The sequence below is a fragment of the Capra hircus genome, chromosome 26 (assembly GCF_001704415.2).
Source record: "Capra hircus breed San Clemente chromosome 26, ASM170441v1, whole genome shotgun sequence".
NCBI lineage: Eukaryota > Metazoa > Chordata > Mammalia > Artiodactyla > Bovidae > Capra > Capra hircus.
Genome location: NC_030833.1, coordinates 24,385,045 through 24,411,280, shown reverse-complemented (window position 1 = coordinate 24,411,280; position 26,236 = coordinate 24,385,045). Strand labels below are relative to the sequence as shown.

General features: G+C 41.7%; 1 protein-coding gene across 3 annotated transcripts in view; it reads right to left on the bottom strand.

Moving 5' to 3' along the window:
* Window positions 1–26,236, bottom strand: part of SORCS1 (sortilin related VPS10 domain containing receptor 1) — a 580,301-nt gene that overhangs the window by 97,403 nt on the left and 456,662 nt on the right. For all 3 annotated transcript variants that reach the window (XM_013975206.2, XM_018041707.1, XM_018041708.1), the window contains exons 10-17: window positions 18,702–18,848; window positions 10,861–10,963; window positions 10,518–10,594; window positions 8,093–8,184; window positions 6,721–6,828; window positions 5,109–5,226; window positions 3,486–3,616; window positions 739–852 (exon numbers count right to left, since the gene is read on the bottom strand). In XM_013975206.2, coding sequence (XP_013830660.2) covers window positions 739–852; window positions 3,486–3,616; window positions 5,109–5,226; window positions 6,721–6,828; window positions 8,093–8,184; window positions 10,518–10,594; window positions 10,861–10,963; window positions 18,702–18,848 — 890 coding nt within the window. The remainder of the gene's footprint in view (window positions 1–738; window positions 853–3,485; window positions 3,617–5,108; window positions 5,227–6,720; window positions 6,829–8,092; window positions 8,185–10,517; window positions 10,595–10,860; window positions 10,964–18,701; window positions 18,849–26,236) is intronic.

Below are 26,236 nucleotides of genomic sequence, written 5' to 3'. Positions count from 1 at the left end.
AGTCACCAGACCATACTTAGCTTCCCAAATGGCTCAAAAATGTCTTTTGAAAGATTGCTGGAATTAGATTCCAAATAAGTTCCACAAAGTAGTTTCCTAAGTCTATAAATATTAGTTACAATTTTGGGAAAGTCACCACATGGTTTTCCTTTTTATGGTGTTTCTTAAATAATATTGGAAAAATCCCACAACACATATCATTCAACACAAAATTTTCAAATCTGATTCCAGATTTATAAAGATCAGAATGCATGTCTTCAATGTGTCAAGACTGGATAGAGAGAAAATGGAACACATTTCTGCTAACACCAGCATACTCTTGAAAAGTCAATGAGCTTCTTTTCTGCCTCTAGTTTCCACATCTATAAAGCAGGAAATGCACATGGGAAAAATTTGGTTGACCTTCCACACAGGGATGCTGCAAGATAAAAGATAGTGTCATCTAATTAAATAGTTGTGAAATAAGGGATCAAAAAATGAAGCAATTTGTATATTATCATCATTGCTATCTTCATCCAAGTAACCTGTTTTGCGTCTTCATTTGCAACTGGAATCTTATTCTCAGATGAAATTTGCACTATTAATGCAAATTTGTGCTGATTAAAATGAACAAAAGTGAATAAACTGGTGCTATAATGAAACAGACCTGGTCTTTGATCAGAAGTGATTCTATAAGTTTATTGCATGCTGAAAAGCAGCAGCAGATGACCTCCTCAGACCAATGTTTCTAGCACTCACCCAGTACTATTGAGGTAACTCTGCCCCAAGCTGCAGTCCTTCGACAGAGAGGATGGATTGAACCAAAAGGCTGGCAGGCACTGACCATTGCTGTGTCGCTCATAACCATAGTCACTGTTGGGGAAAATAATGAGAGAAGCCTTTCAGTAGGTGGCAACATTACTGAGAATAATTTAAGTCAGTCCACAGCCAATTTCTACACTGGTCAATTAACTAAAAAAAAAAAAAAAAAAAAAAAAAGCAGGCATTCACTAAATCAATGCCTTTCCAAAAATGCAATCTTTCTTTCTATCTATCAATTACCCAAGAAAACATTCTACAGAATCCATTTTGAGAAATGCTAGCTTGGAAGCCACAGAGACACATGTATAGAGATGAAAGTTCAGTGTCCAGTAATTCCCATTAAACACCTTTCAGCCAGGAGCATAGATGTTGTTCTCATCAGGGGGAGACACAATAGTGATTGGGCCCCAAGAAAGCTATGATGGTGGAAGCCCAGTCCTCCATGTCAACTGCATTGGAAAACGTAAGGCATCCACATGTGGCATAATCCTCATTACTAGCACTATCTTTGTGGTGCTCTTCTAAGACGTCTGGATCTACTAAGGAGAGCTGAGCCAGGTCTCTCTGTGCACAAGCCATTTGCTTCAAAGTCACAGCAGGAAAGGCAATGTACTTCGGGAGTGTTCCTATTCAGTTAACGCCACCAACTGCTTTAAATTTTCTCTAGTTTGAAAACAAAGAGTTTTCTCTCAGCCTCCTTGCATTCTTGCCTCCAGGAACCTCTGAGTCAACTTTCTTGGCTTATGAAAGATAAAGCTGGCCACAGAGAATGGCAATACATCACACCTCCTCACGCACAGACAAATTGCAGGCAGCGATGGCAAGCACAGGTATAAACTGGCCCATCTGTGTGATGGAGGCGAGATGCTGGCACACAAAGGTTGGGAAAGAAGAACTAGCTTGCTCAGGGGCCTGTCACCAGGCAGTTGGTTCTCAGAATTCTGCCCATACCAGCTGGGTTTGATTCTGGTGCAACACAGCATGGGTAGAAGGACTTCTGGGACTCTGCCTACAGGAGAGTGTTCATTTCAGGAAATCACGAATAACAGGTAAGGCCATCTAGCAGAGCGATGTCCAGGGGAGAGCCAAACTGAGAGAGAACATTCAGGGACAAACACCTTTGCCAAAAAATCACTGTTTGGGAAGGCCAAAGTCAAAGCTATAAGATAAAATGTTAACTCCCCGTATGGATCCTCCTTAAATACAGTGAATAAAGGAGAAGCAGCCAGGTTTCCGAAAGAGGCACATGATGAATGACAAACATTCCACGCAAGTTCTCCCTGTGAATGTAGTTCAGGATGTCAATCCTGAAAGGTAGGACAGAGATGAAATATTTTTGTCATTGTAACAGTGTTGCACTGACTAAAAGGAAAATCAGGGCTGGGGAGGCCCCTGCAGAATTCCCTGTGAGTCCCAGTATAACTGAAGCTCTGTCTGCCTCCAGCAGAGCCCAGAGAGAGACAGCACTGCCTCTTGGCTTGCCTTCTCTACCAACAAGACAGGGATGGCCTTGGGTTATATGTCTGAGTACTGGCAGCCAACGAGCCAGGACTGGCCAGCACTATTTATTCAGAGAATGCCCCTAGAGGTCTACCGTGAGAGATGTTTCCTTTTTCTAAGCAATGTTACATGCATGTACACAGTATCTCAGCCCAATCACTGATACTCTGATAATCAGACATGTGGCTGATGATTGCTACCCAGCTAATACTTTTAAGTAAACGTCTTTGTTTCTTCTGCTGGTTAAGTTCAATTATTAACACTGACATACACATTTAGCAATTGCTTTCTCTAAACCAAAAACATATAAACACATTTTAAAAAGGAGGAGGAAAATAAAGAGACTGAAAATGGGATGGACATGATCAAGAGCGTTGGTTACCACCTACTCATCTTCAGTCATCTTTCAACCTCATCTGACAGTCAAAACTAGAACAAAGCAAGCACATCATTGGCCCCACAAGCTAGTTTTCTGCTTAAGTAAAGCTCCCAAAACCATGTTGTGGCACTCTGAGAATATTTAACATCTAAATGTTGCACTCATTTTCCAGTTTAAACTAGGTTAATACTCGTAACAGGAAAAGGCTCTTCTGCTTCTAGGTTCATAAAGCCACAGATGGCAATGTCAGTGACTCCATCCTTACACTGAATTCAGAAAAATATTCCATGGCTTTCATAAGCAATAGTCAGTTAGCCACTAATTGAAAACCTCCAGATATAGAAAATATACTGCCCTATATGACCACAATTTCACTACCAGAAACCCTAGATTCTAGAAAGATTTTTACCTTGAACACACATATATTTGCTCCCTGAAATGTCCACTTATTGTTTAAGTGTTTCAGTCAAAAGAGACTCAGTGTTTCAGTGTTTAAGTGTTTAAGTGTTTCAGTCAAAAGAGTGGATCTGGCTTCTCTTTTTGTCCTGACATCTGTCAAATGTGTGAAGATAATTACCAGCTATCTCCTGAGTCCTCCTTAAGCCTAAAGAAATCCCTGTTTTTTTCTGTATATACACACATACACATAACCAGTAAGCCATGATGTCCCCACATGGTAATTCATACAAACATGAGGCTTATCACTTGGATCTATGCATGTCACTATTCAAATCTAAACTTTCATTTAAGGCCCACATGGGTTTGAAATATGCAGTGACTACATGGGCTAACAGCACAAGCTCACCAGTCAAAATCAGCCTCTGTGCAGACACAGGGCTCAGACTCCATGGCGCCTGCATATTTTCCCTGCATGCATTTCCGCTCGGATTTTCTCTTCTTATATATCCTCTTCGCTCCCATGATGCATGCTTCCCCCTGTAAGGAGACAAGAATCTCACACTGTTGGCCCATAGGCATGACCTTCCCTACCCCACACTAGGACAGTCCAGGGAGATGGTCTCAAATCTTAGGGTAACCTGGACATGGGGAGTCTGCTTTGTGCTAACAGCATTTTCTTTTCAATGTCTAGAGTCCTATTACAGAACGTGACGACACAGTTAATCCTAAGAAGCCCCGAGAGAGTGTCAAAATGTCCTGAACTCTGTTTTCAGCAAATCCTTACTTGGCGAGGTGTTGGGTAGAAGGCTATGAGGGACACACAGGTAACTAAGACGCAGCCTGTGACAGTGTATTACCAACAAATCTATGGTAATTAAGTTGACTTCTTCTGTAATAAAAGATTGGCACATGATCATTTATGTGCATATGAAAGAAGAATATTGCTAAGAAACATAACGGTCTATTTTGCCTCGGTTTGTTATGCATCTGCCCACACAATTTTACTGCACTGATCTTACATCCCTCTACAAGATAACCAATAGCACTAAATTCAGTATTTCTCCACAAAATAAATAAACGCTTTGAATATTACAATGTCTGTGCACTCCAAAGGGGAAAATATCAGCTATGTGAATGAGCAATCCTTTCATTATTGAGCCTCCAAGAAAAGTGGGTGATTCTAGCTGATGTAGCTCCCATTGTCAAACCCAGCTCTGTGTGTGTGGGTCCAAAGGGCCAGACAGACTTTTGTCTAAGCTACTCTATACTGTCTTTTTTGAGCAAGCTCACTTTAACCAGCTGCACTACACATCGACACATAAATAACCAACTTAATCTAGGTTTGGAGTATATGTTGTATTACTTTCTCAACATAGTGATGACTTTGCAAGCAAGGGCCCCAGCTATGTCCTTTGAGAGGCTGGCAGAATGAGTTCTTGGGAAACCAAAAGAGAGATGCTTTTATCCAAGCATTCTATCAACAATATGAGCGAAATAGCAGAGGGGCCAGGATGAAGGAAATTTTCCTACTAATTCCACAACCTTATAACACAAGAACCTTGGAAGGAGGCATAAAGCACTGCCTAATCCCAGGGAATCACAGTGGTGGGGAGGAAGAATTTTACTGGCGCTCCTCACTCAGCCTAATTTTGCTGTTCTATGTCTCTGTTTGCATTGCTAGATAAAACTGAAGAGCCTTTCCTCACCCCTGCCCCCACACCCTGCAACCAGACGACATGCTCAGATAAATTATGTTTGGATCTCTGTGCTGAGTTGGTGTTTTGTTTTGAGTCATAAGTCTAACCCAAGCACACTTGAATTTTATCTCATTATACCCTAGTAGAATAAAAACATAAATTACTTCACAACAGCTATAAATGTTGAGTCTGTTCACGGCCATGGCACACAGATCACATAAGGAACCACCAGATGGACATTTTTGCCCAGAGAACCCTGATTCCTACATATGAATGACTATCCTTCCCCCAGTACTCTCCATGCCTCCCACCCAGGACACTTGTCCCCCTACCTGGCTGTGCAGCTGCCAGGGTCTGTAGTCTTCCTCGGCACAACGCCTATCGAAAATGGACTTGTAGTCCACTTTGACCAGCTGCCATTCAGAGCGGTGACTGAAGTGGCCAAACACTCTGCAGATGATACAAATACTCACAATAATAGCAATGCTGACAGTTACAACTACAGCTAGAAATATTTACAGTTGTGAATATTTACTATGAGGTTAGCACAATGCTAAGCATCTTATATAGGTCATATTATTTGATCCCCAAAACACATTTCCGAGGAGGGTTGCTATTATTGACTCCACTTTACCTGTGGGTAACCTGAGGCTCAAAAAGTTTTAACATGCAAAAACCAAAGACAAATCACCAAGAACCAGTAGAGTTAAAACCCAGGGGTATTAGACTAAAAGCCTGCTGCTATATACTGTACAACAAGAACAGTTGACCAGAAAGAAAAGATTAAAATGAGAAAACAATCACAAACCCTGCCTTCTATGCAGTCCGGGATTACACGTACAGGTTCTCTTGCATTTAATCTACCTGGTCCCATGGTTTCCATTCTACTTTATCTTCCCACCATTCCCAAGGAGAAGTAGGCAACAAGGCTGAAGGGTATAACTACTTCCTACCCTGTTCATTCTACTCTCCTGACTCAGAGAAGCTCAGCTACTTAATGAAGTGTTTGAATCACCTATTGTAAACGTGAATAAAAGCTACAAGGCAGCCTTTACAATCAGCTTTTTTCATCTGTGTTTTGTAAACATAAAAACTGACTAAAGATAAATTATAGAATAAATGGCTAACCCAATGGGCAAAAGTGTAACTGTTAGGCATATTAATTTTTGTTGCTCTTTTCTATTGTTAAAAAAAAAGGAGAAAAAATATCAGAAAATGTACCAACTATTCACTTTGATTTTAAAATTTTCACTGTCAACAGGATCAACTGCTTTAAAATCTTCCCTCTCTGTTTTCCACTTCTGATTTTCCAGGAGAAGAAAAAAATCAGAGTTTCATATTTCAAATTCAAAGCTCATGTTTTGAAACCCACAGGCAGGCAAGCCATTAATCAAGCCTTTCACAAATTAATGATCATCACTTTCCAGACAAGAATGAGCACAAATGTAATTTCACAAGAACAGACTGTTCTCGTGGTTCCCCTAATATGCCTCACAATTGGGTTAGGTAAAGAGCCAGGGAAAAATAACATCCTTTGTGGGGTTGTGATCAAGCTCTGTGTTCTGTCTTAAAGTGAAATCATTCTTATATGCCTGTGATTGTCTGTATATCAAGCGTGTTTATAATTAAAGTTTTAAATTGATAGCTTTATCTTCTATTGAAAAAAAAATCCCGTCTAATTTCCCTAAGCTCATTCTGTATAGGAAGAAATAGGCTGTACCACGTTGCTGCCAGTCCACAGTACAGGTCTCCTAATAGCTAGCAGAGCCAAGAAAACGGATGCCTGCATTGTTCTTTCTTCTTTGCTAGGGAATCATGAAGTCAGATGCACTGCCTTTGCTAGCAACTTTAAAACTGAAAGCAGCAAGGCGAACAGGCTCAGCTAAAAACCACACGTTTCTGGATTTCTATGAAGACCAGAAGACAACACGGTTTTCCACTTACGTCATGATGAGAGTCTCTTCCCCAGGTTCACCCAGAACCCCATCCACAAAAAGGGGAATAGATGTGAAACTGTATTTGCTCCAAGATCTCCCTTCATCAAAACTCAACCTGATGACAGAAAAAAATAACAGTCATAGGCTCTCAAAAGAAAATCCTTTCAAAGAAAAGATACTACCAACCAGGACAGAATATATTTTAGAAGTACCTGGGGCATTGTCAAAGGGAGCCTTTGATATGAATAAGTGTTCTTAATTACATCAGAAGGTGGATATACAGCTAGCCAAGTGATTTGGGGCCCAGATGTATTATAACATCAGTGGAGAGCTGTATGAAATGGGAATGGTAAGTCGCTGATAGAATTTTTTAAATTTGGATATCTTATTAGGTCTTAGATCTCAATGTGACCCACTCTAAAACCTTGCAGTCATCTAGCAGCAAGCCTTGCAGGTGATTCTGAGAACAGTCACCTTCTGAGACCACTGTGATGGACTTGAATCAGCCACCTTCATGTGATCAAACCCTTAGTGGTATCCTTCGTACATTGTTACAAATCCTGGCTGACCCACTGAGTGACGGGGTGCAGAACAGGCTCTTGAAAGTAAGAGAGGACTGCATCTCTGATGGTCATACAGGATGTTTCCTTTCCTCTGCCTTTCTCTGGGATGCCTTCCCTCAGGCTAAGCCTCTGGTTCTCTTATTTCTGCAGCTTTCCCTTTGGTCCACCAAAGAAACCAACCCTGGAGGGAAAATCAAGCCTCTGACTTTGAATGAACCCGCCTGTGGAGAGAGCCATTTTCAAAAACACAGATAAAGGAATCTATTGAAAACCCCTCTGCAAGTTAGGCCTTGCATGTTCATCTATAGAAGACCTACAGGGAGAGTTTCAGAAAACCACCCTCTCCTGCCCGCAAAAATGAGGCCAAATGAGATCAGAGCAGAAGTGACACGCACTGCTGATCTCTGTGCAGAACGAACAGAGTGAATGCAAACATTAAACTTCAGGAGACAATATTTGGGATGGGTGGCTGTGAGAAACTAAGCTATTTAGAGATTATCCTTGACAACCATCCTACCCATGACTGTACTGAAAGAGTACGGCGCTGGAGGTACTGATGGGGGAGAGGGGAGCTGTCACATTCCAAAACCATATATAATTCCTCTCTAAAGGGCAGAAGTAAGCTCCTTTCTCTTTCTCACTCTCTCTCTTCTTTCCTCTTGCTTCTTATAATAAAGCAAAGGCATACGTTATACTCCAGCAGACCATGATAATTTACTCCAAGCACAGTTATCGTCTGTCAGCTTGACTTAGACTGGTCTTAGCTGTGTGCAACCAGGCCTGGGTACAAGATTTAGGGGCAACAGGTGCCTTTACCAGAGATGTCGAATTGGGAGAGATGTGTGCTTCATAGCAACCAGGACTCCACCTTGATCCAGATACAAAACACTGTGTTCTTCTTCAAAGATCTGGAAGAGGAAAAGCACATACACAGCCCCCCGCCCCGCCACACACACACCCAGGGTTCAGAGAATTAGTCTTCATTTGAGGAAAAATAATCTCTCCATGAGCCCCCATGATAGAACTGCTGCTGCTGCTGCTAAGTCGCTTCAGTCGTGTCCGATTCTGTGCAACCCCATAGACTCCAGTATTCTTGCCTGGAGAATCCCAGGGATGGGGGAGCCTGGTGGGCATGATAGAACTGGGTCTCCCCAAATCTGTGGAGAAACACAGTTATGAACAATGCTTCCCCAGGTGGGAGACATGTACCACTGGAGTTCCATAAAGTGATTTTAGGTGCTCCACAAGAGAAATTTAAATAATGACTAAGAGTTATGTATTCATATTTCTATTTCTGTCATTTTGTGGTGAGCTCTGTTGGGTTCCATTTATGATTATGTTGACATTTGTGCAACTGTTACATTGGGTCACATCTTTAGATCAGAGAAACCTTGGAGACACTCTATTCCAATACTCTCATTTTCACAGATGAGAAAACGAAGGTTTAGAAAGAAGTGGTGACTTGCCTAGGACCAGGTAGACGATAATGGATGATGCCAGGACGGGGCGAAAGACAGTGTCCTTTCCACATGCAATTACTTCAAAGTTTCCAAGTGTTACAGGGGACAGATGTTCCTGTTCAACTCACAAATTCTCTAGTGAGTCATAGAGTAATTCTGATCAAAACAAGATCATACCTTTGGGTACATTGTCATCGGGTCTCTTTCTGTATGTGGAGGGAGGAATCTGAGGTCAAATGCAGACTGGCTGGAGACAATTTCTAAGACCTCCCCATACAAGATGCATCTTCTTTTCTCACAGTCACTCTGTTAGTATAGCCTTGTCTGTGATTACACTATAGACATAATTGTTGCCACTCTGTCTACTTCTTACATTCAAGATGTACCCCAGGACTATAGGAGAGACTTATTTGCTTTGTTTGAGATGTTAGAAGGAAAAAAATGTGACCCTGGCCTCTAACTGTTGTCCATAGGAAGCTTAATAATGCATGTTCTTATATATATCCATGGAGAAGGAAATGGCAACCCACTTGAGCATTCTTGTCTGGCAAATTCCACGGACAGAGGAGCCTGGAGGGCTACAGTCCATGGGATTGCAAAGAACTGGCCACGACTGAGTGACTGAGTGCATATATCTCCAAGATCAAAACCCCTGGAATTTCTTAAGCAAGTTTCTTTCCTGCCCCACTCTTCTCAAAACATGTGAATCACAGTGCAGATCTGTGAAGCTAGGAGATGGTAACTAGACCAAAACATGGGCATCTCTGTCTAAAATTTAAAGCACAGTATTCTCACTGCTATGTGATTACCTGTGCATTAGATTTCAATTTATGGTGCTAGTTATTGTATGATAATTAAATGTCAGTGGCTTATTAAAACATATTTATTGAAGTGTAACAACCAAGCATTAGGCACCTATTTTGTTAGGACTGCTAAACCTCATTAAGCGCCTGTTTTATAAGCTAGGAGTATCTAATTTTCATTCAGAAGAAAGGGGAAGCATTTAAGCTAAACACACTGGCTGAAAGTGATTCCGTTTCTACTCTCCCTAACATATGCGCCCTGATGCTTATTACTCTGTCTTCTGCACATGAGCTTTAAACATCTCAGAGCACCACCTGGGTAATGGCTTTTTCTGAATCACTGCATTCTCCTCTATTCTGACTTCAAGGCAAGAGGAATTTACAGAAGTAACCCGGCATTAGATAGATAATCTCCCTTCCAGGCTTCATGTTCCCTACATAATAAACTCTCTAGATTTCCAGCTTTCTTTTAAGGGGAAAATTCAGTCATATCTAATTTGGTTTCACTGTTACTTTTAAACTTTCTTACATATAGGCTGTGATAGTGTCAATTTTTTAGGACTTTCCTAGTGGCTCAGATGGTAAAGAATCCTCTTACAATACAGGAGACCCAGGTTTGATCCCTGGGTCAGGAAGATCCCCTGGAGAAAGGCATGGCAAGCCACTCTAGTATTCTTGGCTAGAGTATCTCATGGACAGAGGAGCCTGGCGGACTACAGTCTATAGAGTTGCACAGAGTCAGACATGATGAGAGTGACTAGGCATGCACGCAAAGGCTCACTCATCACGCAAAGAAATCAAATTTCATAAATATTTGTTGAACTCAGAACTTCCGTAAGCCATGCACAAAACAAAAAAGGAAATAAACACATTGAGAAGCTTTAGGATTTATGTGTGACTAAGTTCCCAGAACTGAAACAATCTGGACAGTTTTTAACACATTTAAACACCAGTAACTTAACCAGGATACTTTCTTACCTGCCTCCAAGTGTTTCCCGCATCTGAAGAGACAAACATGCTGATGTCACTGTCTGACAACTCAGAACCTATATTACCTGGAGAGAGCACATCACCATTAGTGAAGAGAACTTTCTGCAAAAGCTAACGACGGTCTGTGCTGGCAGTGTGCATTGCCCGAGGTGGATTTCCACTGCAAACACTCTATCTGAGCAGGGTTTTTCAGCATACTTGCTTCAGGGTCGGTGGCTTAGGAGCCTTTCAAAAATATTTTTAGCTTGCTCATTAAGTTCCAAGCACAGCTACTGGGCTTCTTAAAATAAATACAATTTATAGCAGTGTGCAAACCAGGCAAGCTGCTTACCTGAAGCCACTATGATGCTGGGGGCTGTGTCTCTGCTGGCGATGATCCCTGATGTGTAGGGATTCTCAGAGACCTTAAGGTGAAGATGTAGGGAGCAATAGGGCTGAGAAGAGGAGAAATGAGGATCATGAAAGTACACCATTTAAACGGTTGTTTAAAGCTCAGATTCAGAGCTCCTATCTATTCATTCAACCATCCCACCCATCCATCCACCCATCCATGAACCCATCCATCCCCCCACATTTCATTCCACAGATATCTGGTGCCCACTAAGTATAAGACAGCTGCCAAACTGTTGAAGGAGAGAGCATTTTCATTTCAAGTCTAGTCTACTGATATAACTGCCATTTGGCCATTCGACAAACATTTTAATACTTTATCTGTAAAACACATGGTATAGTTTTATGAAACACTTACCACTGACTAAAGTTTGGTCTCTGCCACTAAGGAGTAACAATTTAAGATCTTTCTATTGATTACCATGAAGGAATATATTTTAACAGCCATGAGATAAGTACAGACAAAATATGAAATTCTAGGGGTTAGGAGCCTACATTTAACTTCGGTTAAGGGGAAATTTCAAGGAGAAAATGGTGTCTGAGGCAAAGGTGGGTAGGATTTGAATTGCAGATGAGATGCTCAGAGGATAAAGGACATTTCAGGTAACAAAGAAAAGGAGCAGAAGAGTGGAGCTGTAATACAACAGGTAGTTGGGTAAGACCAATGAGGAGAAATGGGGTTTGAGGCTGGACAGAAAGTGCAGCCAGGCTGGGGGTGCTCTGAAGAAGTCACTTAGTCATATGAAGCCTTGGTCTCAGTTCTGTAGAAGAAGCTGTATGACACGTGGAACTGTCCTTACATCCGCCAGACAATTGACATAGTGTCTGTGTAAGGGTATTATCAGATTCAGTGTAATTCAACATAGACGTTCTTGTAGATGAAACACACAAGAGACAACAATTTAAATGAAAATTTAAGCGACTTGTTTGTGAATACAAAACTTGATCAAGTTTTCAGATGAAGACATCAACAGTTTTCAAAAAAAAAAAAACAGGATAATAAATCTCACACAAATTTCATTTAAAAGCGGTCTTGTACTGAATCATCCACAAGTTTGTGACTGAACCCACGTCACTTTTCATCTCTCAGGAAGATTATTTTCTAATCTTATCGACTTGAGTTTTGAAATCACCCATGCACCTCTGTTATTACTTTCATTCTGCTTTGTTAAGTCTCAGCCAGCAGATATTCGGAGAGCGACAGAGACGCAGTGATTACATTTAGATGGGCTAGAGTAAATGACAAACTGAAAATGAAACTCAGAAGTAAAAGCAGCTGAAACACTGGTGAAATGACACAATGGGTCACAGTAGGGTGTTTCCATCACTGCCAACACAGGGAGTAAACTCCCAAGCAATGATTACCATAACAAATGGTTGGCTTTGCATGACAATTTCATGTACAACTTTCAAAAATGGAATTCTTACTCTGCAATGTTCCATAAGGGTAAAGAAGACCACCCCTGTAAGAAGAAACAGTCAGACCCCAAAACTTGGCTGCCTTTTGTCCAAGAGGAAGATTAGCGAGGGTACTGCATCCTACAGAGGCCTCAGGGAAGTGTTGACCAACTCTCAGGCAGATGCTGAGACAGGATAACCAGAGGTGTCAAACCATGTGTCCATAAAAATGTGCCTGACAACTGCAACCTATCAGATCTTGCTTTCTCTGATTTACCATAGCTTATTTTACCACACACAATCCTGGATCATGTCATCGAGTATGCAGAGTTTTATCGCCCTAAGAGATACACTCGACAAATAAAGAGAAAACATCAAGTATTACTTTACATCTTCTGTAAAACCTCACATAGAATCTAAAAAAGACAATCAATAAATACTTGGACTATCAGGCAGCACTTTCAAGTTAGGGCATGAAAGACCTTGCTTTACTGTTCTACTCAGAACAATGCCAGAAGCACATGGGTTTAGGTATTGTTATGAACCACATTACCAGAACAACGTGAGAATCTCCACGGTATACAAAGAAACGATTACTACTATACTTAGACACAGGGGCTTAGTGGATGGCCTTTTGTACCAACAGAGCAGGATAGCCCTGTCCAAGAGAGCACCCGGGTGGCAATCTTAAGTCAGCCACTGGTCACATGCTTCATCACCCGTAGTCTGGAAGACTGTGAAACTAAGTCGTCACCTGACCCAAGGATTATGTATGAGAAGGCACTTGCCGTTACATGAGAAAGAGAGCATTTTCAACTGGTCATTTCAGCACTGCTCTGTTGCTATGGCTTTCGGAGGCCTGAGAAAAATTAATTTGGGAAGAAAGGACACCAGTTCATGCAGTAGCAGCAACATTACAAACGATCTCTTTCGTGTACTTTTTTTTCCCTCACTTGCACATTTGTAGAACTGGGTTGCCCCCAACTGGTACAAGGGAAATATTCTATGGTGTTTTGTGTTTTTTTTTTTTTTTTCCCTTTCTTCCATTTTTTTCAAGAAAGTTACATGGTCCACATTGCAGAAAAACAATATTAAGTGATTCATCTTCACTTTTTAAACTTAAACATTTACACTTGAACAATTTGCAATATTTATCAAGGTGAGGTCACCAAAGATTGATAGAGAGGTTGTTATAATGTCTCTCAAACCACTGCAAACTCCTGGAAAACATGAAACAATGCCTTCCAGTTCTTAGGCACATTTTGCTCAGGCAGGAAGCACTTTGTCCATTTCTGCCCTCCTGCCTTCTTTTCCCTCATTAGGGAACATATACTGAGTATCTTTCCAGTTCAGTGGCTCAGTCATGTCCAACTTGCAACCCCAAGGACTGCAGCATGAGTTATCTCTAATTTAGTATGAGTTAAAACGCAGCTTATCTCAAAGACCTTTATCTATTTCCCTTCACTTCTCATATTAAAAATCTACAAAACTGTACACTGAAATCACCATGATCTAGGAGCTGACCTACAAGAACGGAGGGACCAACACATGTGTTTGGAAGCTGCCTGTGGTTCTGACTCACACATAGGTATAGGGCATAGAGTATCACCAGCTGGTCAATACCAGGAGCAACTAGATCCTTAGTCATCAATCTTTCTGGGGTCAAGCACAGATTTTGAAATTCTGATGCAAACTGAGGACTCTTTCCCAAGAAAAGTGCACAAAGGAAGCACACACAAAGGTTTGCAAATCCAGGGAGTTCACATGCTCTTGAAGTATACCGTGGACCTCTAGACCCCAATCACCTTTCTTTGGCCTTGTTCTTGTATTTCTTATTTTAACCAACAAAATCCTTTGGCCACTGCAAGTGTTCAGTGAATGCCTGTTCAAGTCAATCGATCTACGAATGAATTGCTGTCTTCCTGGCACTGTGGGTGACCGGCAGAGAAGGGTTAAATGATCCAAGACATCCTACACACACAAGACATCCTACACACGCACTTGTACAGTTTCTGATCTTGAGTTGGAGCGTGGGATCCATTGAAGTTTTTGTAAGGAGTTGGGAACAAAGAAGAGGGTGGCCCCCAGGCACCTGGCTGTGTGTAGGGCGTTCAGCACTGCTCAGATTCAGCAGAATATGGAAAGCTGCAACCCGTGCAGAGGAGCAGGAAGCAGGGTCGAGTCTCCCGGGGCAGCTGCAGCTTAGCTCCAGGAGGAAGCTGCCAACTGAACCCATCAAGAAGGCATGGTTTCTCTCCATGAAACACTAGGCTTTCCCTTGGGGCCCAAGGATTTGTCACAGGCTCAGCTCACATTTTGCCTCTAGGGAGCCCAATCCTGAGGTTCTACAGTCAGGTGGACCATGACCTATAACACCCCATCCAATTGTACAATGTGGTCTTCAGGGGAAAGAAATCCCAGCTGAGCCCTCCAGGCAATCAGTCTGAAAGTCCTATAAATATAGCCCAGATTACCCTGGATGTCTTATTTCTATATATTTTACAAGGAACATTCCATTTGGGGCTGCAATTCTGAACTTGTTCCACACTTTGCAACAACTCTGCTGGGGGGAAAAAAAAGACAAATCTCTTTTCTAATCACTAGGCTGTGTTTCCAGTGACACTGTCACTTTCCAAGTATTCACAATCTAAAATCTCTGTTTATCTCCTCTCTGCTACCAGCTCCCAAACCTAAGGAAGTTTTAAACAGTCTGGGTCTCCTGAAGCTCAAAGATCTTTCTTACTCTGTACCTTGGCAGAGTTGTATGAGTTTTTTTGTTGTTTCTTCTTCCTTTTTTCATTTTCTTCTCCTCATTCTACTGCCTGTTTTCTAAAGCTCAGATTTAAATTGCATTAAATAATGAGATTAAAGAGGGAGGAAGGCCAAAAGACTCTTGGGTACCATATATCTATGTCTCCTTCACTGATTTTTCCTCGGTCTTAATGAGCCTAGTGATTCTGTTAACTGTGGGGTCAACTGGTGCACATGAACTTCAGAAGGTGGCTATTATAACACATTTTCCAGTGTGACTATCAATGGCAAGGAAAGCCTTCCCCTAAAGTCCAAATATGAAACTCAAACATCTGTCGATGGCATGTCTGGCTGAAACAAAGACAACACCCTCCCCAACACAAGCATTAAGCACCCACCATGTGTCAAGTATGGCTCTTGAGCTAACTCTTTGGAATGACCAAAAAGAGCGCCATGGTCCCTATGCTTGTGGAGCTCACAGTGAGTGGGAGGAGATATACTAGCAAGTCAACAGATGCATGTGCTGATTTCAGAGTGAGAAAGATCCTGAATTTAAAAAAAAAAACACTGGACCAAGTGCAGTTTCAGAGGATGCTCAAGGAAGCTCCTGAGATGAAGGTTCTCAAACAAGGATCTGAATGCCAAGAAAAAAGGCATACCAGAAGAAGGGCATTTTAAGAGATAAAATATAATGGCAGATACAGAGGCTAAAACATAAGAGTGAGGTGAGCCAATGGTATGGAAAGGCGCAATCTCTTCCCTCACCATGGCCAGTGTGTAAGGAAAGAGAGAGTCCAGAGACCAGCCAGGAGAAATGGACGGGGGCCAGACCATGTGGAATCTTGCAGGCAACAGTCAAATATCTTAATTTCATTCCATCTGAATTAGAAAGTCATTAGAAGGTTAAGTAAAAGGAGGGACATGGTCTGAATTTTTAAAGTTCAATTGACACCTATAGGTAAAATTTTAGAAAAGAACAATCTAATCTCTCATGAAAGAAAGCAAATCGGAGGGTGTCTAGGGCCAAGGGTGTGGGTACTGACTGTGAAGAGTCACAGAGCAATTTTTTAGAGTGATAAAATGTTGTATCTTGACTGTGGTAGCCGTTACATGGGTCTATACATTTGTCAAGATTTATCACTTAACTCTTAAAATGCTTTTATGTATGCATATTTCAACGCAATGAAGTTAGATTTAAGGGGGAAAAAAGGTGGCATTGGCTGCTATGGTGAGATGAAGTTGCCAGGTAGAGACAGGAGGAGCAGCTGTCACTGTAGGGAAAGGGAGGAATGATGATGCTTGTATTAGGATGGTCTCAGCGGAGATGGGGATGTAAGCTGATACGGCATTTATAACTCGGAGGCACAGCAGTTAGACTTCCTAACTCTGGGCTGGGGGCGGAGCAAGGAATGTCTCACTAAGTGCTTTGTGTAAGAGGCATTTCTAATGGTCCATTTATGATGCCAGAGCACCCAGGAAAGCCTCTTTAGGTGACACAGTTGACTCTTTCTCACGGGCACGCAGTCATCAACATGCATGATGGGATGGACGACGGCATTAAGCCACTGGGACATCTCCTGCATCTTTGGCTTCGACTTGGAACAGCTGAATGAGGAAGGCGGGCATGTTTTTAAAATGCTATTTGCCTTATAAATAGCAAGTGGGAATTTGCTGTATGACTCAGGGAACTCAAACTGGTGCTCTGTAATAATCTAGAGGGGTAGGAATGGGCAGGAAGTGTGAGGAAAATTCAAGTGGGAGAGGACATAATGTACACCTATGGTTAATTCATGTTGATGCATGACAGGAATCAAACCAATACTGTAAACCAATCATCAATCAATTAAAAATAAATAAATATTTTTTTAAATGCTATATGCCTTGAATAGAGTAGGCATTCAATACATAACTGCTACATTCACTTACTCTGTAACTGGATTTGTGTACTGAGTAACAACTGGCTTTTTCCCCCCTGCAAGTTGCCACTAATAGGGATATAAGCTGAGTGGGAGGCAGAATGTCAGACTGCTTCCCCTGATACATGATGACAACTGTGATATCCTCTGCAGCTAATAAGGTCAAGCTATGGCTGTTGACTCATTGGAAAAGACTCTGATGCTGGGAGGGATTGGGCGCAGGAGGAGAAGCGGACGACAGAGGATGAGATGGCTTGATGGCATCACGGACTCGATGGACGTGAGTCTGAGTGAACTCTGGGAGTTGGTGATGGACAGGTAGGCCTGGTGTGCTGCGATTCATGGGGTCGCAAAGAGTCAGACACGACTGAGTGACTGAACTGAACTGAACTGATGGCTGTGGCACCTTCTCCATTGGGAGGGTGACCTGCCTACAGTTGTAGGAGATGAACCTGCAAAGTGACCGCTCAGACTTCATGGGACAGAAGGAAGCATGCCCAGTGTGCATAACATTAAATAAAGCTGGATTGTTTGGTGGGTGTGAATAACTGGTATATATCAAGCCCTTCTTACTAAAACTAAGAGGTCTCTTCTCTAGCTTTACAGACTGCTCTCTCCCTTTTACGAATTTAAATGAAACTTTGGATTTGTTTTCTAGAAATTAGCATTTAATGATATATTATTTTTACAATTAACCCCTGCCTCCCCTCCTTCATTCACTCAGTATCAAATTCATGTGTCAAGTAAAGGGCAGGTATCATAAATACTAAGAAAAGTAGGATGTGATCTTATAATCATTCACTCATTAATCTATTCTCTCTCAAGTAGACAGCAAACTCCTTGAAGGCAAGACACATTTGTGATTCTCCTCTTGGACACCATCATATAATCAAATAGAAAAATAATTTGATCTAATCTACTTACTGCCCCAATGCTAGACAAGTTTTTACAAGACATATTTCAAAGTCTGGGTCAAAAAATTTGTTTTTAAGCATCAGATAGTAAATATCTCATTGATGAACCACACAGTTTCCCATGGCTACTCAACTCTGTCACTGTAAAGCAAAAGCACCCATAGACAATATACAGGTAGTTAAGCATGACTGTGTTCCAGTAAAATTTTATCTAGAAAATAAGCAGTGGGCTAGATTTGCCCCACAGACCATAGTTTATCAATACCAGCTTTATATAATGACATACATGAATGGAACATATTATAAAGAGTACTGATTCAGGATTTAAATCAGTGATCCTTATCTTTGTTTGAGGCATAAATTTCTCTGAAAATATGAATAAGCATGTCCACTGGAAAATATACTTACACAATTCTGCATTCAGTCCATCAACTTTACAGCTGAATTTATCTGTCATTAGATCCTTAACAGGTTATTCATGGGAAAGTAAGCGTATCTTTTCCCACCACAAATGGAAACTATCATGGTTTCCCTTACACTACAATATGTGGTCCTTATCAGAAATTGGACAGCAACTGAACATCCTTGGAAATAAGCAAGAACCTTACTTATGTTTTCTTATGGCTTTGGTCCATCACAAGCAGCAAAGCTGTGACTCTTACCTATATCCGTCTTCACACCCTTCCCCATCTGCTCCTGTTCATCAGTTGAGCAAGAAGCCCTGGGGCCATGTGCCTCTGCTTTTTTACCTCCATCTCCAGCCCTCAGTACGTGGGGCATTTCACCCCCATATGAAGACTCACCAGCAAGCAGTGCACAGGGTCCCCTCTTAGGTCTGTGTCTGGAGCCTGCAGCAAACGCCAGTCTCTGCCTTTGTTGTATGTGATGAAAGTCTTCACTTGGTTGTCAATCTTCTTGTTAGCCAAGAACATTCCCTTTATCCCTGCTACCTGGGAAAAATTGACATGGCTGAAAAATACCTCAATTTGAGAAGAAATGTAATTATTTTCCTTAAAAAAGAAACCAGACTATCAAATTTAACTGTGATCACTTGTCTTGAAGGAATGAGAGTGAGGGTTGTGCTTATGCATGACTCCCCGGGCTGTGGGAGACAATGTAATGGCCCCATGACCCCTATGCCAAGGCGAGCCCAGTGCAAGTTTGACAGTCTTCTTATCTCCTCTAAGGTAGGTTGACAGTACCTTACAGCTGCCTAAAGATAAACTGATGCTGTTGGTTCTGTGCTTGGCAAATGATAAACAAATAGGGGGTACAATACTTTGGCCACCTGATACGAAGCACTGGCTCACTGGAAAAGACCCTGATGCTTGGAAAGACTGAAGGCAAAAGGAGAAGAGGGTGGCAAAGGATGAGATGGTTAGAAAGCATCACCAACTCAATGGACATGAATTTGAGCACACTCCAGGAAATAGTGGAGAACAGAGGAGCCTGGCATGCTATAGTCCATGGGGTTGACAAGAGTCAGACAAGACTTAGCGACTTAACAGCAACAACTTTTATTTTATTTTAGGCAAGCACTGATAGTCTTAAATACTTTATCTTCTTTAATTATTGCAAAAGTCCTTTTGGGTAAATATCATTTACTCTATTTCACAACTGAGGAAACTGAGGCTCATTCAGGTAAAGTGAGTTGCTCAGGATCATAACACCTAATGTCATATAAATGGTAAGAGGCAGACCAAGGATTTTAACCCAGAGCTCTGTGGTTTCACAGCCCCTGCCCTTAATGATGAAATCACTGCACTATTTACAGCCTTGGGCAATTAAAAGAGATCAGTGCAAACTCTGGATCCAATGACTACCACTATTTTTCTTTCTATAAAAGATCTATTAAACTACCAAAATACATGAAGCAAATGCGAACAGCTTTTAAACATAAAGAAGTAGTGGTTTTCCTAAATTGTCGAACAATTCCTCCTCAATTTCTATAATACTATTAATCCTACCATAAACAGCCCTTATTATTTATTTGACTCTACAGACATGATTACTTTTTCTTTTTTATATCTTAGGAAAGATGCAACAATAAAGAAGCTGCCAAAACTGTGCAGGAACAAATCATTAGTTGTGTGTCATGTTTTTCACGTGTTTTAGAATTCAACATATTTTTGCATAATTGACTCTACTTTAAATTATAACAATCCAGGAAAACTTGGTAGTGAGAAAAGGGTTTGAAATGTGTTGACAGGTGCATTCTAACAGTCTGCAAAGGTTATCTCATTTAATCCTCATGAAAGCCAAGGAGATATAGTCTCATCTGAGGATGAGGGAATAGAAACTTAGATTAAGTGGCTTTCTGGAGCACAAGCAGAGACTAAATGAATAAGCTAGAAAGAATACCTGAACCCATTTAACTTAACTCAGGTCCTTTATATTATAATATGAAAAAATTTAAGCAGAAGGATGAAACCATGGTTTCAGTCCTTGCCATGTACAAAACACTAAACCCAGTCCTTTTTAGGTAAAACCTCCAATATTCGCTATAAACCTGCACAGCACCTATCATCCTGATTCTACAGATGAGGAAACTGAGGCATAAATGAAATTTAATTGCTGAGGATAACAAAGACTTGGGGTTCACACCCAAATCCATTAGACTTCCGACATTCTTTCAGCAAAAACAGCTCTGACTTTGTCAATTCAAAGAAGCTGGGCTTCGATCAATAGAACACCACGTTTTGCCTTTGCTTTTGACACAGTCAAACCTCATTAGTTCGTACCTGCTGTTTTGGCATCTGGGATAATTTAGAGTTGAGCCAACTTTGTACTCTTTTGCAACAACAAGTTTGTTAAGCAAATAAATGGTATAAATGAGTTGCTGGGGGGGAATACTTTGAACTACTTAGGAAAACAAGCTTCATTTGGGGCCTGTAACAGTAGCCAGAATACTTTTTTACACACTGTGGATCCTCCACAAATGTGGAAGATGTAAATTTCCAGAAATACTCTACCTCTTAACAATGGTATGTTAATTGCAAGCAACGTTTATTTATTCACTACACCGGCTCCATAAGGATTACACACCAGGGAAGCCCATGTTGGTCTTGCATATGTTCGAGAGGCTGCGACATATTTAAATGACACTATACTGACAATTCTTTAAAGCTTTGATTTCATAAATCGGAATTTTCCCACAGTTGTACCCGTCTTCCCTCCATAGCAGTACCAAACATGGACAATGCAACACTGTAGTTTATAGGACATAGAGAAGGAAAAAAAAACATTACCTATTCCAGTAGTTCCCTTGCCATTTCCCGCCCCATTCCTCTTTTGGCCCAGGTGTCAGAGCAGGGCTACACGTGTTTAGAAGCTGGTGCATTTGATTTGCAGAAGCGGGTGACTTTATTGGCCCCCAATTGTCTGGCTTTATCAAATGCCTCTAGAGCTTTGTAATTCATCTCTGGCAACCTGGTCTTCAGGCTTATCTTGAGGAGTACAAACTTAGCAAAGCCAGGGGGATGTATCACAATAAAGGATAGAGCTGAAGAAGGTCTGCTTATTTTCCTCTTGTGGCCAAGGCACTTAATCCAGGAAAATCCCATTTGGAGTGTATTTTTATCCTATTTATCTGTTTATTTAGGCTTCTTTGGCTTGGTCTGCAAAGATGGGCACCCTTGCCTGCTGTTAGGTTTTTGTGCCACTCATGGTTCCTTTTCCCTGAGCCTGAGAAGCCCACCTGCCTGTCACAGTGCAGGCTTGTTATGAGGTCTCATTATGTTTCTAGAACTTCTACCCTCTTACTGTGGACTCTAGATACTAAGGGAGCAGTATTAGTACCCAAAATGTGGAATATGTGTGTATATGTGTGTATGTACGTACATATATGCATATATGTATTAGTGTGTGTGTGTGCGTGTGTGTGTGTGTGTGTGTGTGTGTGTGTGTGTGTGTGTCTAGGTCTAGGTTTCTGCTGAGGATGAGGGTACACATTTTTGTTTCCAGACAACTCCCTCTGCATCCACATCATGAGCCCATCTGTGCACTGGGGTGGGCTGCGGTGTGATGACAGGGCAGGTTGCGGGGTGGAGGGCGGAGTAGTATTCCCACTGGAAGCATGCCTTCACATAAACACAGAGGTCAGGAAGATAGGCTTGTGGAGATGGCATATCCCACTGCTGGCAGTTTGCCTCGCTTCAGGGAAGAGCTGCTATTACCTCTCCTGCCTGTCTCAATTCTGCACAAAGATGCTGAGTATGTTGAGAAGCCACTTTTATTTCTTTGTCATATGGGGGAATATGATACCAAAAGTTTCAAAGTTAATTAGTAATTATTTCTTATTCTCTAACATCCTACAAGCCAAAAATACCACGTTGATTAGATTTTTCAACATAAAGCGTCAGAGTTCAAACCTCAAGACAACACAAAGCCCTGACCTCAGGATATCAGCCTCAATGCGCCACCTTTACTTCTCTTGTCTTCCTTTCCTTGATCATGAAGGCTACCCCCACTTCCTGGGACAGCATCCCAGTGCTGACCTCTCCCTACCCATCCTTCAAGACCCAGCTCAGTAAGTCTTTACCAGAAGCCAGAACCTCTCTTTTAATCCTGACTGTCCCCAACTCTTCTTCTCTGTCCTTCAATATGTCTCTCACACAGATGGTATCTACATCTCGGCTCTCAACAACCATGTAAGCTTCTCAAGGGCAACGGTCTTCCTGGAAATGTGTCTGGTACTCCTCAAACTTCTTACCACATGTGAATTCTTCCTAGATTCTCCTGTCATCTCTCACATCATCATGTCTCACTCGGGTATAACTTCTGGATTATCATTCAATCCACCATATTCTCTCATGGAAATTAATAATTGAAAGTCACTTTATACAAGAAGTGCTACTTTTGTTTTTAGTGAACTAGGTAGTAAGAATTCTTCATTAGAAGAGAGAACAAATTCACAGTGCCCCAAATTGATTAAATACTTAAGAAATGTCAGACATGACATGAAAGGCTTTTTGCAAGCAAGTGCACATCCATCTCCCCATGCAGTGTAAGTGGTAGACTCATTGCACCCTCATTCTACACATGCAAGAACCAAAGTCTGGATGGGGCCAATCACTCTAAGGTCATTCCCCCAAGAACCTTAGGAACGGACTCCACATCAGTGTGTCTAACTTGAGAACCCAAGAACCTAACCCTTTGGCAATACTAGTTCTTCAAAGTTCTCTCTCATCCTGAGAGAAATGTTAAATGCAGATATTACAGGAAATTGCTTTTTATTCATTCTTCAGTACATGTACTCAGTAGTTGCTCAATTAATATTTTTAATATCCATCACTTATGTGTTCTAAGTACCAGGAAAATAGCACCTAGAATGTCTAAGGAAGTATACATTCACTCTGCAGGTGTTTTTTGAGAGTCAGAATATGCCAGGTACTGGGACTTAGATTTCTTTGGTGATTTAAAGAAAGAACTCCAGATATCTCCTTTGTTTCTTTCCCTAGAAGGTGCTTTCCTATCCCAGATCTTTCATACATTCCACATGGTGGCCATGTTAGAAAGATTCCTGCACAGGAATTTTTGCTTATTTCCCTGATGCTGACTGGGAGCTGATTCCTCCCAACCTCTCTATCTCAGACTTTAATTATGAATCTGAAATGTCAAACTTAGAAGAGAATTTTAAAAATGAATCAACGACAATGGAGGGAAAGAGAACATATTGCCACCATAATGTCTTTGGAGACAGGATATTTTTTGTTCTAAAGAGAGGATCCCAGCCAGGAGAGACACATACCCAGCCAGTGCCTTTGCCATCAGAGAACCCACTCCCAACAAAGACTAAGTATTTTTGTCTTCCCTGTTGTCTTGGTCAGGCAGCACTCACCTACCCAGGGAGAGAATCACCTTAAATAATTAGAGGGTATATTCTATGTCTTGCAATAACTATGTCCTAAATGGGAGAGGAATTTTCTTCCCTACCTCTTACACTGGATTGTAAGAGGTAGTCTTTTCCCGAGAATCAAGGTGTAGCTACATCATCAGAATTGTGGAGCTTTCTCTTATAGAGAGAGGTACTCATAACATTGGAGAAGGCAATGGCACCCCACTCCAGTACTCTTGGCTGGAAAATCCCATGGATGGAGGAGCCTGGTGGGCTGCAGTCCATGGGGTCGCTAAGAGTCGGACACGACTGAGCGACTTCCCTTTCACTTTTCACTTTCCTGCATTGGAGAAGGAAATGGCAACCCACTCCAGTGTTCTTGCCTGAAGAATCCCAGGGACGGGGGAGCCTGGTGGGCTGCAGTCTATGGGGTCGCACAGAGTCAGACATGACTGAATCGACTTAGCAGCAGCAGCAACAGCTCATAACTTACGGAAGACACTATGTGTGTAACAACATGCACCACTCACCAGTCACGTCTGTCATACCACCCACTGTGCCTCACTCCTGCATGCATACATTCCGTGCATTCTGAATTTGCAGCCAGGTGGCTTCATTCTCAACACAACCCCTTCTGCTTGGCTGGGGTGAACTGTCATTGTCCATTAAACCAAAGGGCTCGCCATCATCATTAATTAATATCCCCTTCCCAGAGGAGGGAGGATATTGCCCAAAGCTGTCAGACTCCGTATCATCATCCGCTCCAGATGGATATACCAGGAACCACATGTCTCAGACACACTCATCACAGCTCTTTTGCTCCGGCCACCATCAGGCCTGCTGTCTTCTGTGACCTGCTCCACATGGTGCCACCGGAGAATTTGTGCTCCTCGGGAGTGACAGAATTTTAGGACACTTGTTTCTAGGATTCTCTTGCATGAACACATCCACCAGGCAAAATTGGGAGTTTCAGGATAACATAGGGTGAATTTGCTTAAACTGCAGGCTCAGGACTTGGTTTAGTAAATGGTGAACAGGTCCAAAACCATCATCTGCTGATTCTGTTCATGTTGGCTTTTTCCCAGACCATTTTCTTCTTCCCATCTGATCTCTCCTGTAGGTATCGTCTAATATGATTTATGCTGCTCTCTAATGGGCTTCTATCTTATGGTTGCTACTTGGCCACAATCAAATAGAAGCCTGAAGGCTGATCTTTCTAGAGACACACAATAGTTTCTGGTTAAAAGACTGCACACTCTAGAATGCAGATCCTAATCCTGACACTTAAGAGCTTTGTAATCTTATAAAAAATTATTGCATTTTCTCTGCATCCATTTACTTATAAACAAGAGTGATGATTACAGTCTCTGTGTCATAAAGTTAATATATAGATTGAATGAGATAACTTAAAAGCTTCTTTATAAAGTGTTTAAATGGTATCCTAAGTGGTATCCCAAATATTATCTATTTACTGTGATATTTCTTCAACAAAAATCACTACCCAGCATTTTTGCTCTGAGGCCAACTTTCCTGACTCACATCTTGACTCTTCATGAATGGGGTCCATGGCAGTGGTTACCTCACATTGAGGGGGATTTTTGGTATTTTAATAACTAAACCATGTAAGATAGAGCCCCAACACTTTGTCCCCAACATTTCCCTATCAGTACATACATACACATGGTTCTGGTGTAGAGAGAACCGCATTTGTTGTAAGGTTCCAAGGAGAGAGTGAATAAAATGATTATTTTTCATGAGAACTGTGCCTCCCTCTGCATTTCCCACACAGACTCACCAACAATACATATGCCTGATACACAGACTCATCACACAGTCATATTACACAGTTCACCTCGGCTCACATAATTTAAAGAGCACATGAGAACAGCAGGTGATTGGCACGTAGAAGCCAAGAGTGCAAGTCACCTTCCTCTGTCCCCCCCAAAACGTGGGCAGACGTGCATTCTATATATTCTCTCTCTGTCACCCCCTCCTGGCGTGTTGCTCATCTCTCCTCATTAATTCATTTATGGATTTTCTTACTTCTCATTTATCTCTAACCACTCATCATTCATTGCCGTTCGATTGGGAAATTCATGCTGGATGGCTTTCAGTTTCCTGCTAGGCAGAACAATCAGCTTTAAGGAACACTTGTGCCAGGTTCCGTGTCAGCCAATATTCTTTCTATCTACGTAATTGGCCTATATGGCATTGCTGTTCTGATCACATCAATTTCAAATCAAGTTGCTGTGAACTGCCAGGTTAATAAAACAAAGCCTCTTCTTCCCCTGGCCCCAGGATGCAGAACACCTTTACATAATGTAGGCCCACCACCGTTCAAAGTGAGGGTAATAAGAGCCAGCAGCTTCCCTACAGACAGTCAACTGAAAGGAGGGATGCAAAGGGAAGACATAAAGGCTACCGAAAAATGGCTGGCCGTGTTCAGTCACTCTGGTTCCTCTTCTCAGTCCCTGCCTGTTAGTAATTTTTGATTTCAGAAAA